The sequence below is a fragment of the Mustelus asterias genome, chromosome 11 (assembly GCF_964213995.1).
Source record: "Mustelus asterias chromosome 11, sMusAst1.hap1.1, whole genome shotgun sequence".
Classification (NCBI taxonomy): Eukaryota; Metazoa; Chordata; class Chondrichthyes; order Carcharhiniformes; family Triakidae; genus Mustelus; species Mustelus asterias.
Genome location: NC_135811.1, coordinates 55,212,644 through 55,230,212, shown reverse-complemented (window position 1 = coordinate 55,230,212; position 17,569 = coordinate 55,212,644). Strand labels below are relative to the sequence as shown.

The 17,569-nt window shown below is 45.0% G+C and overlaps 1 protein-coding gene and 1 non-coding gene across 8 annotated transcripts in view; both read left to right on the top strand.

Annotated features, from left to right (window-relative positions):
- Nucleotides 1-17,569, top strand: part of fam13c (family with sequence similarity 13 member C) — a 181,423-nt gene that overhangs the window by 141,067 nt on the left and 22,787 nt on the right. For 6 of the 7 annotated variants that reach the window (XM_078223617.1, XM_078223615.1, XM_078223612.1 and 3 more), the window contains 4 exons: nt 6,324-6,462; nt 12,234-12,315; nt 15,468-15,679; nt 15,792-15,875. In XM_078223617.1, coding sequence (XP_078079743.1) covers nt 6,324-6,462; nt 12,234-12,315; nt 15,468-15,679; nt 15,792-15,875 — 517 coding nt within the window. The remainder of the gene's footprint in view (nt 1-6,323; nt 6,463-12,233; nt 12,316-15,467; nt 15,680-15,791; nt 15,876-17,569) is intronic. The other variant, XM_078223618.1, reaches the window with a different exon arrangement.
- Nucleotides 17,132-17,216, top strand: trnap-agg (transfer RNA proline (anticodon AGG)). Its single transcript is given in 2 exon segments — nt 17,132-17,167; nt 17,181-17,216. It is a non-coding gene; the product is annotated as a tRNA-Pro (tRNA).

Genomic DNA, 17,569 nt, shown 5'->3' with positions numbered 1-17,569 from the left:
CCTCGAGCCTGCCCTGCCATTCAATAAGATCATGGCTGATCTGACGTGGATCAGTACCACTTACCCGCCTGATCCCCATAACCCTTAATTCCCTTACCGATCAGGAATCCATCCATCCGCGCTTTAAACATATTCAGCGAGGTAGCCTCCACCACCTCAGTGGGCAGAGAATTCCAGAGATTCACCACCCTCTGGGAGAAGAAGTTCCTCCTCAACTCTGTCTTAAACCGACCCCCCTTTATTTTGAGGCTGTGTCCTCTAGTTTTAACTTCCTTACTAAGTGGAAAGAATCTCTCCGCCTCCACCCTATCCAGCCCCCGCATTATCTTATAAGTCTCCATAAGATCCCCCCTCATCCTTCTAAACTCCAACGAGTACAAACCCAATCTCCTCAGCCTCTCCTCATAATCCAAACCCCTCATCTCCGGTATCAACCTGGTGAACCTTCTCTGCACTCCCTCCAATGCCAATATATCCTTCCTCATATAAGGGGACCAATACTGCACACAGTATTCCAGCTGCGGCCTCACCAATGCCCTGTACAGGTGCATCAAGACATCCCTGCTTTTATATTCTATCCCCTTCGCAATATAGGCCAACATCCCATTTGCCTTCTTGATCACCTGTTGTACCTGCAGTCTGGGCTTTTGCGTCTCATGCACAAGGACCCCCAGGTCCCTTTGCACGGTAGCATGTTTTAATTTGTTTCCATTGAGATAGTAATCCCATTTGTTATTATTTCCTCCAAAGTGTATAACCTCGCATTTCTCAACGTTATACTCCATTTGCCATATCCTCGCCCACTCACTCAGCCTGTCCAAATCTCTCTGCAGATCTTCTCCGTTCTCCACACGATTCACTTTTCCACTTATCTTTGTGTCGTCTGCAAACTTCGTTACCCTACACTCCGTCCCCTCCTCCAGATCATCTATATAAATGGTAAATAGTTGCGGCCCGAGTACCGATCCCTGCGGCACGCCACTAGTTACCTTTCTCCAACCGGAAAAACACCCATTTATTCCGACTCTTTGCTTCCTGTCGGATAGCCAGTCCCCAATCCACTTTAACACACTACCCCCAACTCCGTGTGCCCTAATCTTCTTCAGTAGCCTTTTATGGGGCACCTTATCAAACGCCTTTTGGAAATCCAAAAACACCGCATCCACCGGTTCTCCTCCATCAACCGCCCTAGTCACATCTTCATAAAAATCCAACATGTTCGTCAAGCACGACTTTCCCCTCATGAATCCATGCTGCGTCTGATTGATCGAACCATTTCTATCCAGATGCCCTGCTATCTCCTCTTTAATAATGGATTCCAGCATTTTCCCTACTACAGACGTTAAGCTGACCGGCCTATAGTTACCCGCCTTTTGTCTCCTTCCTTTTTTAAACAGCGGCGTAACATTAGCCGTTTTCCAATCAACCGGCACTACCCCAGAATGCAACGAGTTTTGATAAATAATCACTAACGCATCCACTATTGTCACGAGGGCGGCACGGTGGCACAGTGGTTAGCACTGCTGCCTAACAGCGCCAGGGACCCGGGTTCGATTCCCGGCTTGGGTCACTGCCTGTGTGGAGTTTGCACGTTTTCCTCGTAGCTGCGTAGGTTTCCTCCGGGTGCTCCGGATTCCTCCCGCAGTCCAACGATGTGTGGGTTAGTTGGATTGGCCATGCTAAATTGCCCCTTAGTGTCCCAAGATGTGCAGGTTAGGGGGATTAGTGGGATGAATTCATGGGGTTATGGGAATGGGATGGGGGTGGGCCTGGGTAAATGCTCTGTCAGAGAGTCGGCGCAGACTCGATGGGTCGAATGGCTTTCTTCTGCACTGTAGGGGATCTACAAAATAGGATAGGTGAATGAGCAAATAAAATGTGCATTAAAGGATTACAGAATGGTGATTCTGATTCCTGGTACATATTATGCATAGATGGAATTGTTGGACTAAAGTTTTATTTTGTGGATTTGATGTTGATGTACATGTTTGTAGTGAAGTGACAACGCATTTTGGGCCTGAGGAAAGGGAATTGAATGTTAATACTATGGAGTGGTAGTGAGGTTGGATAGTTATTAGCAGTCTTTTCCCCTGGTTTCTATGGCTATGACTCACCTTTCATTCCCCACACCCTGTGTATAAATATCTCCCACTTTCTGTGCCTTTTAGCTTTGACAAACGGTCATCTGGACTTGAAACGCCAGCCCTTTTCTCTCCTTACAGATGCTGCCAGACCTGCTGAGATTTTCCAGCGCTTTCTCTTTTGGTTTTGATACTATGGAGATTTTGTAGACTTGTTAAATCAGGAGCAGAGCATCTGCCATGTGTCCGCCTATTCCACCAGCCTGTCAATGTCCTATGGAAATCTTAGCACTCTCCTTCCTGCAATTCACAACTTTTGACTCATCTGCAAGTTTTGAAACTGCCCTGTACTCTCTGGCTCATTACTATGCTTCATGAAAAGCACTGATCCCTGAGGAACGCCACCTTATACTTTCCTCCTGTCTGGAAAAACAAGCGCTCGTCACTACAGTTTCCTGTCAATCAGCCAAGTTTGTATCCATGCCGTCACTGTCCATTTTATCCATAATCTCTAACCCTTGCTCACAAGTCTTTTCTGTGGCCCTTTATCAGCTGCCTTTTGGAAGCCCATGTATATCACATCAACCATACTGTGCTCATTAATCCTCCGTCTTGACCAGCACGGTGGCACAGTGTTTAGCACCGCTGCCTCACAGCACCAGGGACCTGGGTTCGATTCCCGGCTTGGGTGACTGTCTGTGCGGAGTCTGCACGTTCTCCCCGTGTCTGCGTGAGCTTCCTCCGGGTGCTCCGGTTTCCTCCCACAGTCCGAAAGACGTGCATTGGCCATGTTAAATTCTCCCTCAGTGTACCCGCCGGAGTGTGGCGACGAGAGGATTTTCACAGTAACTTCATTGCAGTGTTAATGCAATGTGTTAATGCACCAGCCTCTGGTGACACTAATAAATAAGCATTAAAACTTTAAAAATGCAATCAAATTGATGTGATGTGCGGGTAAGGTATGTTGGCCATGCTAAATTGCCCCTAGTATCGGGGGATTAGCAGGGTAAATATGTGGGGTTACAGGAATAGGGCCTGGGTGGGATTGTGGTTGGTGCAGACTTGATGGGCCGAATGGCCTCCTTCTGCATTATAGTGATTCTATGATTCTATGAAATTCATTAAGCACAATTTATATTAACAAACTTGTAAACTAATCCACATTTGTTCGAATCTTATTCCTACCACGCACACACCAACACGCATACACCCCGACACCCCACCCCAACACTCTGCTCATTTATATTGCTTACTCTTTAACTCGATCATTTGTTGCAACAACATGCTTTACATTTCATTAGCAATTATCTCTTTCCTTAAAATCCAAACTGTTTCTGAAATTTAGTTTATCGTTATGCCAAATTTTGTCTTTCCAAAATTTGCTCATTGGCCCCTTGAGTGAGAAAACTATGCAAATATGGGCCCTGGAGAGAGAAGGTTAACAAGTTATAACAAGCCTAGTCTAGAGAGAGAGAGAGTGTAGAAAAGATTCACGGGAATGGCTCCAGGGATGAAGAACTTCAGTTACGCAGATAGATTGGAGAAGTCGGGACTATTCTTCGAGATGAGGAGGTTGAGAGGAGATTTAGTGGAGGTTTTCAAAATCATGAGGAGTCTGGGCAAAATGGACAGGGAGAAATTGTTCCCATTGGTGTAAGGATCAAGAACCAGAGGACATTGCCAAAGAAGCAATGGTGATGCAGCGTAAATCGTTTAGAACTGACAATACCAGATTAAAGTCCAACAGGTTTATTTGGTATCACGAGCTTTCGGAGCGCTGCTTCTTCATCAGGTGAGTGCGGAGCAGCGCTTCGAAAGCTCGTGATTGCAAATAAACCTGTTGGACTTTAGTCTGGTGTTGTGAGACTTCTTACTGTGTCCACCCCAGTCCAACGCCGGCATCTCCACATCATGGCTTTTAGAACTGAGATAAGGAGAAATTTCTTCACCCAAAGGGTGGTGAGTGTGTGGAATTCTCTACCACAGAAAGCAGTTGCGGCCAAAACATTGTTAGTTTTCAAGAAGCAGTTAGAAAAAGCACTTGAGGCAAAGGGCATCAAAGGATATTGTGGGGTGGGGGGGGAGGGGAGGAGTCCATTTCATCCACCTCATTCCCCATCAGCGGGATCTTCCAGTTCCACTGAACCACCACCCCCCGTGGTGGTTTCCCAGAGGCCTGGGAGATGATCCCCGCAAAACACCGCAAACATTGGCGGGACTGGAAGATTCTGCCCACGGCTAAAGGCGAGCCACCTCTGTCACTGGCACCGGAAAACACACGGTGGAAAGGCCAAGATGTAAAGAATTCTCCTGAACACGCTGTAGAAATTCATCCCCATTTATGAACTTCCAGTCTGTTATCCCAGTCTATGTTTGGATTACTGAAGTTTCTTACTGTTGCTACTCTAGCTTTAGCCTGGCCCTCTGGATTACCCCTGATGTCCCAGTGGTGCTCCAGTTTCCTCCCACAGTCGGAAAGACGTGCTGGTTAGGTGCGTTGGCCATGCTAAATTCTCCCTTAGTGTACCCGAACAGGCGCCGGAGTGTGGTGACTACGAGATTTTCACAGTAACTTCATTGCAGTGTTAATGTAAGCCTACTTGTGACTAATAAATAACTAAAATTGGAGACTGTACGGTGAGATGATATGAACAGTTGCTGGGACTTGCTGATTGTCAGCACCTCATTGCAAAACAGTTTTGTCATCCATTTTGCAAAATCTTAACCTCTGCTTTGGCACCAAACAGTGCAGCATCAAACTGGAATGTTCTATCCGTCAGAATGAATAGGGAAAGAAACAATCCTGGGTTAAGCAATGTTGTGATATGGACTTGTGGGTCTTTTCTGCTTGTATTCCATTGTGTTCAGATAATGGGTGTAAATAATAGATGGTGATTATGTGCAGTAAATTAAAATGAGGCACCAACTTTAGACAGAATTCTGAGTGAGTTGTCCTGCCCATGTTGCATCACCTTTAGCTGGCTGAGTGCCTCGGGATAGCTGTCTCGCTCAGTGAGTGTCGCCGGGCGCAGCCAGTGCTGAGATTGACTTCTCTCTGCTATTATATAAGGCTGAAGTCTGAGGCCTGGATTTTCCAGCTCCTCCGCAGCGGGTTTTCCGACTCCCCCAGGGTAGGTTTTCCGGCATGGAGGCGGCTCACCGTTGGCTGCTGGTGAGATCTTCCGGTCTCGCCCAAATCAATGGCTATTTGCATCGCTAGCCGGACACACCCCTGGGGAACTGGCCACAGAGGATCGCCTTCAGCGGGATCGGAAAATCCCACTGGCATGAAGGGCTGGAAAATCGTGGCCTCTGAGTCTGCATGCTTTCTTTGAGAAGGGATGGACATTAAACAACAACTGCCTCTCACTGCTCAGACCCAGTGCTCTATCACAACGTATATGTTTTCTGCATAGAAGCCCCATGCTTGTCCAGGTTCAGAAAGATAGGAGTTCTCTTCCAAATTTCATGCAGCCTGGTACTGGGCTGAATGTAAGAAGTGTTGGGCAGTGCCATCTGTGAATGACCAACTCTGGTCAAACAAAACAAGAAAATGTTACTAATGAAAACAGAGGAGGCAAGGCTGAATAATAATGAGGTTTTTTTGTGTGGAAACTATGGGGAAGATTCTCTGTTCTGGAGGCAATCGGGGATGATGCCTGTCTATGGGATGGTAGAGTAATATAGTGCAGCCCTGACACAAATGGGACTGAGCCTTTGTAATTCCTCAGTCGGAATCTTGTCACCATTCATGCCAGTGAGATTTTCCCATCCCGTTGCAGTGAACGGAGATTTGGCTGGCTACCAAATTCCCCGACCTTGGTGCAGTGGGAGCGTGGCGTGAACGTCAACTAAGATCATAGAATCCCTACAGTGTAGTAGGAGGCCATTCGGCCCATCGAGTTTGCACCGACCACAATCCCACCCAAGCCCTACTCCCACAAGCTCACATATTTACCCTGCCAATCCCCTCACACTAGGATCAATCTAGCATGGCCAATCAACCTAACCCGCACATCTTTGGAGCCCTTGTGTTCAGAACCTGGATTTACTCCCGTAGCGTGTTAAGAAGGTTTATCGTTTTGCTTCATAATGCACAAATTCTTGTGTTTTTGGCAGTAGTTGTTTCCCAAAGAGCTATTTGAGTTTCTGTGGACGGTGCTCCAGTTGTGATGTTGATGCGGTCGGTAGCCACTGATTTGCTGTGTTTTGTGTTGACCCTTTATTGTTCTTTCCTTCAAGGCCCAGAAACTCCACACTGGTCAATTCAGAAGCTGAGAACAGTCCAATGTTGGTGACGCAACTGACAAAACAGATCCAGAACCTGAGAAAGAAAATACGCAAATATGAAGAGAAATTTGAGCAGGAAAAGAAATACCGAGTATGTGATTATAGATTAAATAACATTTATTAAAATTCTTTGATTTTGAAGCTGTTGCTTAACATTTGCTTCACGGTGTTTAAGATTCATTTCCGTGCTTGTTGGAATCTTCGCTTTCTGCTCTGACGCTAAAACTAACGCCTCCTAAATAGTGGAAAACCTGAGGCATTCAATATATTCTCAGGTAATGAGTAAATGTGGTAGGGCAATTGACCTATGATTCCTGCAGCTGGTGTAATCAACCCAAGCAGGGATGCCTCCACATTTATTCTCCCATCTATTAAATCTATTGAGTTAAAATGAAACCTTCCTTGAGGTAATCAAAGAGAAATTCTGAACACCTCATGGACCTTATCTCTTATTCCTCTTTCTCTCCATTTCCACATCTCCACTGCTCAGATTGGATTGATTGGTTTTCCATGACCACCTAGAAATTATTAATAGCAGAAACTGTAAGCACTTGATATCTCTATATCTTGTTTGAATAAACTTTGAGCCATTGGCAAAATGGATCACAGAAAAATAGCTCGATCTCTCAAGCCAACAATGTATTCCCTTCTCTGAATCCATTCTGAATTATATATTTCTCCAGCTCTTAAATGCAGCATTGACTATTGATTTGATTTATTATTGTCACGTGTATTAACATACAGTTAAAAGTAATGTTTCTTGCGCGCTATACAGACAAAGCATACCGTTCATAGAGAAGGAAAGGAGAGGGTGCAGAATGTAGTGTTAGTCATAGCTAGTGTGTGGAGAAAGATCTACTTAATATGAAGTAGATCCATTCAAAAGTTTGGCGGCAGCAGGGAAGAAGCTGTTCTTGAGTCGGTTGATATGTGATCTCAGACTTTTGTATCTTTTTCCTGATGGAAGAAGATGGAAGAGAGAATGTCCGGGGTGTGTGGGGTCCTTGATTATGCTGGCTGCTTTTCTGAGACAGCGGGAAGTATAGTGTGTGTAATTTCATCGGCACATCCGCCTGAGGTTCGTATGATCCCGCCCGAGACCAACGGAGAATGCTGTTCTCTGAGCCTCACCTGCCTCCTGATTCGGGGCAAGCGTGCCGGTAAAATTCCAGCCAGGATCATTGGATGGGGGGCTGATTTGTGTGATGGACTGGGCTTCACTCATGACACTTTGTATTTTCTTGCGGTCTTGGCAGGGCAGTAGTGTTAGAGATCTGGTCCACATGCCCACTAATCCTCTGGAAGGGAACAATTCTTCTCTAATATCAACCCTTGCTCAAGGTCCATTAACTTGTGATGCAAGGGAATCCTTGTTTTGTAAGAGGAATATTTCTGTTTGCCTCTAAGTTATGCACTAAATATAAATCCTAAGACATTAAATTAAACACCCAAAGCACAATTTAATGCCTCAATAGAAAATAGTAATGAAATGCTTTGGGCAGGATTCCCCCACGCCCGCCACGGCATTTTTGCGATAAAAACCTGCCATTGGCCAGTCCCACCACTATCGCCAGGGCTTCCCATTGTTCACACCCTCAACCGCTGGGGAACACATGGCGGGGCTGTCGTCAGTGGGATCAGGAGATCTTGCCAGCAGAAAGGGCTGGAAAAACTTATCCTTCATGTATTAGTATTTGGCAGTTACACCATTTCCCTTCTTGACCTCTTTCTGTCCCTTAATTAGTGCTAACTGGAAGTTTATTCTGCTTATTTTAGCAAGTTTTCTTTTCCGTAAATTTTAAGGTGTTTGATTGACTTCCTTCACCACCATTCGTTTTGGAAGTGGGAAATACTTCAGTTTTTCATTTACAAAAACAAATAAAATGTCCATAAGTCAATCTGTGTCCGAAAGAGAAAAAAAAACTTATATCCTCATGTAAATTAGAATGATCAATTTAATGATTTCATGAGTGAATAGAAACCTGGGAATTTTAGAAAGCTAATCATAGAAACCCTACAGTGCAGAAGGAGGCCATTTGGCCCATCGAGTCTGCACCGACCACAATCCCACCCAGGCCCTACCCCCACATATTTTACCCGTTAATCCCTCTAACCTACGCATATTAGGACTCTCAGGGGCAATTTTTAACCTGGCCAATCAACCTAACCCGCACATCTTTGGACTGTGGGAGGAAACCGGAGCACCCGGAGGAAACCCACGCAGATACGAGGAGAATGTGCAAACTCCACACAGACAGTGACCCAAGCCGGGAATCGAACCTGGGACCCTGGAGCTGTGAGGCAGCAGTGCTAACTACTGTAATCCCCCCCCAAAAAATGCAACATCTAAAGTGCCACTGCTGTTTCTAAATGTAAAAAACTCCCTTTGTCTATTTATATATTTTTTCAGAGATAATACACAATGAGGTTTGGCTGAGAGTCCAGACTCCCGTTAGTTTGCTGAAACAGATGCAGCTGAAACAGGGCGGCACGGTGGCACAGTGGTTAGCACTGCTGCCTCACAGTGCCAGGGACCTGGGTTCGATTCCCAGCTTGGGTCATTGTCTGTGTGGAGTTTGCACATTCTCCTTGTATCTGCATGGGCTTCTTCCGGGTGCTCCGGTTTCCTCCTATAGTCCAAAGATGTGCAGGTGAGGTTGATTGGCCATGCTAAATTGCTCCTTAGCGTCCTGGGATGTGTATGTTAGAGGGATTAGCAGAGTAAATATGTGGGGTTTTCGAGGATAGGGCCTGGGTGGGATTGTTGTCGGTGCAGACTCGATGGCCTGAATGGCCTCCTTCTGCACTGTAGGGTTTCTATGATTCTATGCAGAAAGGGGATTGCATTGTTGGATTGACAGATCAAGCTTTTTTTGCTTTGATCCATTTTGTCAATGGTTCAGTGTTTAAACAGGATAAAGAAATATCAAATACTTATAATCTCACCTACTGATACTTTAAAGGCGTGGTTGACTGACACTTCTATAGGTTGTAGTAATAACAATTATAAACAAAAGTTATGAATGGCTGATTTTTAAGCTTTTCCACACATACCATTGTTACTATTGTGTTCATTCGGTCTGTACAGAGTGTATAAAGGGTGAATGGACATGGAGGGAGCATTGTGGATGGTATGGGTTGGCATGAGGGTATATGGGTATGACCTTTTGAAGTTATCATCCAGAAGGTTCCTACATCCAGAAAATGGTTCACAACCTCTGAGGGGCTGTGAACCATGGCTCCTTGAGAAGCTGGCTGCCGCCACAAAAAAATTGGGGGTGGGTGTTAGCAATAGAGCTGGCCAGATCAGGATTGCAACTGGTGTGCTCATTGCCCGCACCCTTCTCCCAAACCAACAAAAATTGGAAGGGCAAAAGCAAATTGCTGCGGATGCTGGAATCTGAAACAAAGAGAGAAAATGCTGGAAAATCTCAGCTCTGACAGCACCTGTTGGGAGAAAACAGAGCCAACGTTTCCAGTCTGGATGACTCTTCGTTAAAGCTGAGGACAATTGGAAATAGGATCAGGTTTATACTGTTGTGGTGAGTTGAGGGGGGGTGGGGTGGTGGCTGTGGGGACTGGATAGAGGACCAGCAAAGGAGAGATTGACAAAGATGTCATGGCCAAAGGGAATGTAAATGGTGGTGATCAAGGTTAAGAAGGGTGCTAATAGCAGTCATTAAGAGATCAGAACGTGTATGGCAGAACAAAGGTAAGCAGAGTGTCAGAGGACACCTGACACATGTAACAGATGGCCGGCCCTAGTGGGGTGGGGTGGGCAGAGGGGACAGTGGTAAGGGAAATCTGATGGAAAGCAGGATAAAAAAGGGGGGAAATTAATCAATGGAAGAAATGAAAAAAATATTTAAAAACTAATTGATAGAAAAGGGGTGAAGCTGGAGGAGAGAGTTATGCTGTTTAGTTTATATCGTGTTTCTCATCCTTACCAAAATAAATTACTTCACAATTTAATTAAATTTCAACTGCCAACCCCGCAGGTGGAGGAGGTGGTTAAGAAGGCGTATGGTGTGCTGGCCTTTATCAATCGAGGGATTGAGTTTAGGAGTCCGGGGATAATGGTGCAGCTATATAAGACCCTCGTCAGACCCCACTTGGAGTACTGTGCTCAGTTCTGGTCGCCTCATTACAGGAAGGATGTGGAAATGATTGAAAGGGTGCAGAGGAGATTTACAAGGATGTTGCCTGGATTGAGGTGGTGGAGGCTACCTCGTTGAATATGTTTAAATCATGGATAGATGGATTCCTGATCGGTAAGGGAATTAGGGGTTATAGGGATCAGGCGGGTAAGTGGAACTGATCCACTTCAGATCAGCCATGATCTTATTGAATGGCGGGGCAGGCTCAAGGGGCTAGATGGCCTACTCCTGCTCCTATTTCTTATGTTCTTATGTTGAGTGACATGCCTTATGAGGATAGGCTGAAGGAGCTCGGTCTTTTCTCCTTGGAGAGACGTAGGATGAGGGGAGACCTAATAGAGGTATATAAGATGTTGAGATGTAGATCGGGTGGACTCTCAGAGGCTTTTTCCCAGGGTGGAAATGGCTGCTATGAGAGGACACAGGTTTAAGGTGCTGGGGGGTAGGTACAGGGGAAATGTTAGGGGGAAGTTTTTCACACAGAGGGTGGTGGGCGAGTGGAATCGGCTGCCGTCAGTGTGGTGGAGGCAAACTCAATAGGGTATTTTACGAGACTCCTGGATGAGTACATGGAGCTTAATAGGATGGAGGGTTATAGGTAGGCCAAGAAGGTAGGGATATGTTCGGCACAACTTGTGGGGCCGAAGGGCCTGTTTGTGCTGTAGTTTTTCTATGTTTCTATATGTCTGCCTGTTTTTCCATTCTTTTTATGTCCTTCTGGAGCCTGTTACTATCATTCTCACTCTTTGCTACATTTCCAAGTTTGGATTCATTTGCAGTTTAGAAGTTGTGTTTTATGTACGCAAATCCAGGTCACTAATTCGTATCAAAAATAGCAATGGACCTAATTCTGACCCTGGGATCATAAGGGGCACACCACTTTATTCAACTCTCCAGTCTGAAAAGCAACCATTCACCTTGCTCTCTGTTCCTTAGCCAATTCACATCTATTTGCCAGTATTGAACTTGATCATGTTGGGTGTGTTAAGGCCAATCAGTACTTGGTCATATTCATGTATTCTGATTATGCTGTTGGCTTGCTCCAGCACCTGGTATAGAATAGGCAATGAACTTAAGCAAAGAGTTCCTTAAACCATGAGGTTTTCGCCATTAGTGAGGTTAGAATTATAGAATCATAGAATCCCTACAGTGCAGAAGGAAGCCATTTGGCCCATTGCACCGACAACAATCCCACCCAGGCCCTATCTCTGTAACTCCACATATTTACCCTGCTAAGCCCCTGACACCAAGGGGCAATTGAGCATAGCCAATCAATCTAAGCCGCACATCTTTGAACTGTGGGAGGAAACCGGAGCACCCGGAGGAAACCCGCGCAGACACGGGGAGAACGTGCAGACTCTGCACAGATATTGACCCGAGGCTGGAATTGAACCCCTATCCTTGGCGCTGTGAGGGTTGACCTGGGATTCTGAATGATTGGAGGAATACTAGTAAATGAAGAGTGCAGAGCTGATCACCGATTGTCAGCTGGGGGCACCAATCTAGAGAAAATAACTCAAAAAATGGCATTAAAAACGAAGGAAATATAACAGCAAATTCTCCAAGCCAGTGGCTTAAATAAGAGAGATTTGGCAGTTTAAATGCAGGTGAAGCTCTCGTTTTTTTTACTTGCAAGTCTCACAACACCAGGTTAAAGTCCAACAGGCTTAATTGGTAGTATCATATTTGTCTCTTGTGGTTTCAGCCCTCCCACAGTGATAAGGTTGGCGATCCAGAAGTCATGCGGTGGATGAACGATCTGACAAGGGCCCGTAAGCAGTTAAAAGGTACAGAATGTCGTTGCATGCAATTTGTGGTGTAACTAGAGCTATTACTCTCAGCGGCAAAGTAGCAGCAATTGTACGGCCAGTGTGAAAGGTGAGGTTCGATGCAGCAGCTGGAATATTGCCAGGAGCGGTTTTTAGCAGGAGGTCAGAGCAGTGAACTGATGGGGCATTCTATCCTTTCCAGCGATTTAAAATTTCATCAGTAGTGCAATGTTTCCTTTCTTTCAAAAGAGCTTCAGAAGGCAGGTTACTCAACTCTGTTTATGGCACGCAGAACAGTCTGCACCGTGAGCACCTGTTATTGATGCAATGCCCAAATTTTGTCCCAAACCAGCAAATTTAACTGGGCCACTCATCATTTGTCCTTGCTTGAATTCTGGGAAAAATCCTTATCTCTTCATAGAATCACACAGCACGGAAGGAGGCTATTCTTCCCACTGCGACTGTGCTAGCTCCTTTGAAAGAGCTATCCAATTAGTCCCCTTTGGGGTTTTTCACAGACCTCAGTATTATACTGGCTTTTACGCAGGAGATTTCTCTTTATTGAAACAGCTCAGCAAATACAAGGGGCTCCCGAAGACAGTCATTCTGGTTGAAGACGTACTTTATTGCCCAGGCCTGGTTCCACCATGGCATTTTGAGACAGCTCAAATTACTCTAATTACATTATCAAGACATTCTGCAATTATACATTTTCAGAAATCATCTGCCCGCCTACTCTGTCCAACTTAACAGGATAGACCAATCATGTTCATATGGGTTATTTACCTTGGCCAATTATATCCTACTCTCTGCAGCATGAGAATTAATTGGTCCGTAGAATCCGGAAGCTCCCGCCCACTTATCTCTTAGCAACTTCAATTACGTAGGTGATAGAGTTCAAAGTTATCTTTCCCACTGTCTCTCAATTACGTAGGTCATAGAGTTTAAAAGTTCTCATTCTCACTGTCTGCCAAGCACTTCTTATCAGTAAAAATTGAATTGCTCTATTTGTGTTAGTGTCTGGGAACTTGTAACCAATACAGATAAAAACTGTACTCTGTGGCTATATTGTTCTTAAAGAAGTGGTTGGTCTTACTCTGCTTTATCCCATTATGCCTTGGGGCAGTCTGCAGTTGGCCAAGGTGTACATTTCAATACAGAATATTCAAAAATACATGTTTAAATTCTCGAACAATCGTTATATGTGTTTCTACAAAAACAGTACCTTTGTAACTTCAGGTACTTGCACCTTTACAATACTATATTAACTCTAAATTAGTTTATCAGAGTCTTTTAGTCCCAGGTTATCCTAAATTCCTCTAACAGTTGCACCCCATAATAGTCCTCCACATTCTCCCGATCAGCTCTTCATCCAATTGGAACAAGAACAAAGAACAGTACAGCACAGGAACAGGCCCTTCAGCCCATCAATTCTGTGTGACACAAATGCCTCTCTAATCTAATATTTTCTCTACATGGTCCATATCCCTCTATTCCCTGCCTATTGATGTATCTATCCAGATGCCTCTTGAATGTTGATACAGAATCTGCTTCCACCACCTCTTCTGGCAGCGTGTTCCAGGCATTCACCACCCTCTGTGTGGAAAAACGTGCCCCTTGCATCTCTTTTAAACTTTCCCCCCCCCCTCACTCTCAACCTATACCCCAGAGTAATTGACCCTTTGACCCTGGGAAAAAGTCTCTGACTAATCCACTCTATCCAAGCCTATCATAATCTTGTAGACAGGTTCCCCTCATCCTCCGACGCTCCAATGAAAACAATCCAAATTTGTTCAACCTTTCTTCATAGTCCATGTCCTCCAAACCAGGCAACATCCTGGTAAATCTCTCCTGCACCCTTTGCAATGCATCAACATCTTTCCGGTAGTGTTGCGACCAGAATTGTACACGATACTCCAAATATGGCCTAACCAAAGTCTTAAACAGCTGCAACATGATTTTCCAATTCCTATACTCAATGCCCTGACCGATGAAGGCCAGCATGCCATAAGCCTTCATGACCACCTTGTACACCTGAGTTGCCACCTTCAGGGAACTGTAGATCTGCATACCTAGATCCCTCTGTACGCTAATATTTCTAAGGGCTCTGCCATTTACTGTATACTTTCCTTCTGCAGTAGATCTTCCAAATTGCATCACCTCACATTTGTCCGGGTTAAATTCCATCTGCCACCTTTCGGCCCAGTTCTCCAACTGATTTATAACCTGCTGTATCCTCTGACAATCCTCCTCACTATCCGCTACTCTCCCAACTTTTGTATAATCTGCAAATTTACTAATCAGACCATCTACATTTTCCTCCAAATCATTTGTGTGTATATATACGGAACCCGCCATGAGGGAGGGTCACTTCCAGCAGGACTGGAAGATCCCAGTGGCGGGAAGTGGCACGGTGGCACCGTGGTTGGCACTGCTGCCTCACAACACCAGGAACCTGGGTTCAATTTCCTGGAAAAATGAGCAAATAACATAGCTCCCAGATAGTTAACACCTGAATGTATAGCCCTGGATGTAAGTCACAAACATACAAGTCATTAAAGAAGATCTATTGCTTTATCATTTAATTGATTATATAGAAAACAGGTAATATTCTCATTGAGGTTCAGGAATATTCACCTTGTTAAACTAGATACATCATTTGTGTTAAAGATCAGCAAAAGTAAAATGAGTTCAACAAAAATATTTGTCTGTGAATAGCCTTGGGCTATTTTAACATGTTACAGGCGCTATTATTAATACAATCCAAACAGAAAGTGCCGGAAGCACTCAGCAGCAACGGCAGCATCAGTGGAGAGAGAAACCAAGCTAACATTTCGGCCCCGGAATCGGGACGGGGTGAGGCTCACAGAACGGCATTCTCCATTGGCCTCGGGCGTGATCCTACGAGCCTTGGGCGGGCGAGGAGGTAAAATTCCAGCCTTCGAGTCCAATATGACTCTTCCTCAGTGACTCCAAAGAAGGTTTTAAAGGAGCTCGTATTGGACTTCAAGCATTAACCCTGTTCCTCTCGCTCTCTCTCTCTCCACAGAGGCTGAGTTTTTCCGGCACCTTCTGTTCTTTTATTTCAGTGTTTTACTGAGTATTTTGATTTCATATTACTGTATGAATGAGTGTGTTTGTTGCTGTTATCTTTGCAATTGGCCTCACAGAGCTAAAACTGAAGATCTCTGAGGAAGAGAATAACAGGCGACACAGGCATCGGAGCAACCTGGTGCCTATAAGCTTCAGGCAGGATAAAGAAAACAAACACAACACGTCCGTGGAACCCCAGCAGAAGCCGTGTGTTGAGGAAACTGTGCAAATCGTGATGAAAAAGCTCAAAGAAAAGCAGGAAATACTTGGCCTTCCGGAGGACGTGAAGGTACATCGCCACAATAGTAAACTTTCAATTACTGAGGAATTTGAAATGATTTGAACAAATGTACGGTTATTTAAATGGTCTGACCAAAACAATTCAACAATATTTTGCACAGGAAATGACACAAAAGCAACTGAGGTTAGATAAGGTCAACATGCAAAATTGCCTATTGCATTTTGAAAGCATTTATGGAAGACCGGTATGTATTCAGCCTATTAGGTTGCAAATTAGATATAGATTAATGACGCAATGGTCATCTCATCAATGGGCTCCTGATTTTTGAAAGCAGCTTGCAATCAGAACCCAGAGATAAGATCCTAATCATTGCACAGTAACGATTGTGTTCCTGTTTATTCATTATTGTACATTGCATCTTGATTCTTTACGATCTTGGCCCACAGCAGCTTCAGGGTGGGCCCTTTGAGCAGTCTGCCCGACCTTATCAATAGACGGTTTTATAAAATCCATTCAAGGGATGTGGGCTTCGCTGGTTAGGCCAGCATTCATTGCCCATCCCTAACTGCCCCTGAGGAGGTGGTGGTGAGCTGCCTCCTTGAACCACTGCAAACCATGAGGTGTCTGCACATTTGCAGTTGCTGTACAATTAATGCAATGTGTATGAGTCACCATTGGTTTCCCAGGAGCTAGTCAATCTTGCATACAGAATAATGCATACTGGGGAATAACTTACAGGTTTCAGAGTTGAATGAGTCATGATCTGAGCTCTAAGGTACTGACTGAAATCAGTACAGCCACTGTGGGTTAGATGGGCTCCATGCCAGAAGAGTGTCCTGGGAGGAAATCATGAAATATTGGTCCCTTAGGCTGAAAATCGCTTGTGAGATTGAGAGTATTGAGCCGTGGATGATAGAGCATTTTAAGAGAGGGCTTTAAGAGAGAAAATGTCCCCCACTTCTCATTTAAACTACACATGTTAAATGAAAACAAATTTTATACCCTGTACATTTCACACTGTCACGATGTGGAGATGCCGGCGTTGGACTGGGGTAAACACAGTAAGAAGTTTAACAACACCAGGTTAAAGTCCAACAGGTTTATTTGGTAGCAAATGCCATTAGCTTTCGGAGCGCTGCCCCTTCATCAGGTGGAGTGGAGAAATGCTCACAAACACGGCATACAGAGACACAAACTCAATTTGAGTTTGTGTCTCTGTATGCCGTGTTTGTGAGCATTTCTCCACTCCATCTGCCAAAGGGGCAGCGCTCCGAAAGCTAGTGGCATTTGCTACTAAATAAACCTGTTGGACTTTAACCTGGTGTTGTTAAACTTCTTACATTTCACACTAGCAGTTGGACCAACATGACCAACAAGTGTCACTTCCAGCACCTACTCAGTGCCTCATTTGGCAAATACCCGTTTATCGGATCCCCCCCGTAATCCAGCCGCCTTCCATCTGGCACGTTTCATTTTGGGGTTTCCACCTATTAAGCGGTTGGCTCGTTGGTCTAGGGGTATGATTCTTGCTTAGGGAACATCGGTGGAATGCGAGAGGTCCCGGGTTCAAATCCCGGATGAGCCCAGGACGTTTGGGGCGGCATGATGGCACAGTGGTTAGCACTGCTACCTCACAGACCCCTGTTCAATTCTGGCCTCGGATGACTGTCTGTGTGGTGTTTGCACATTCTCCCTGTGTCTGCGTGGGTTTCCTCTGGGTGCTCCGGTTTCCTCCCACAGTCCAAAGGTGTGTGGGTTAGACAGATTGGCCATGCTAAATTGACCCTTAGTGCCAGGGAGATTAGCAGGGTAAATATGTGGGGTTACAGGGATAGGTTACAGGCCTGGGTGGGATTGTGGTCAGTGCAGACTCACTGGGCCAAATGGCCTCCTTCTGCACTGTAGGGATTCTATGATTTCTATTAAGTAAGATAGGTG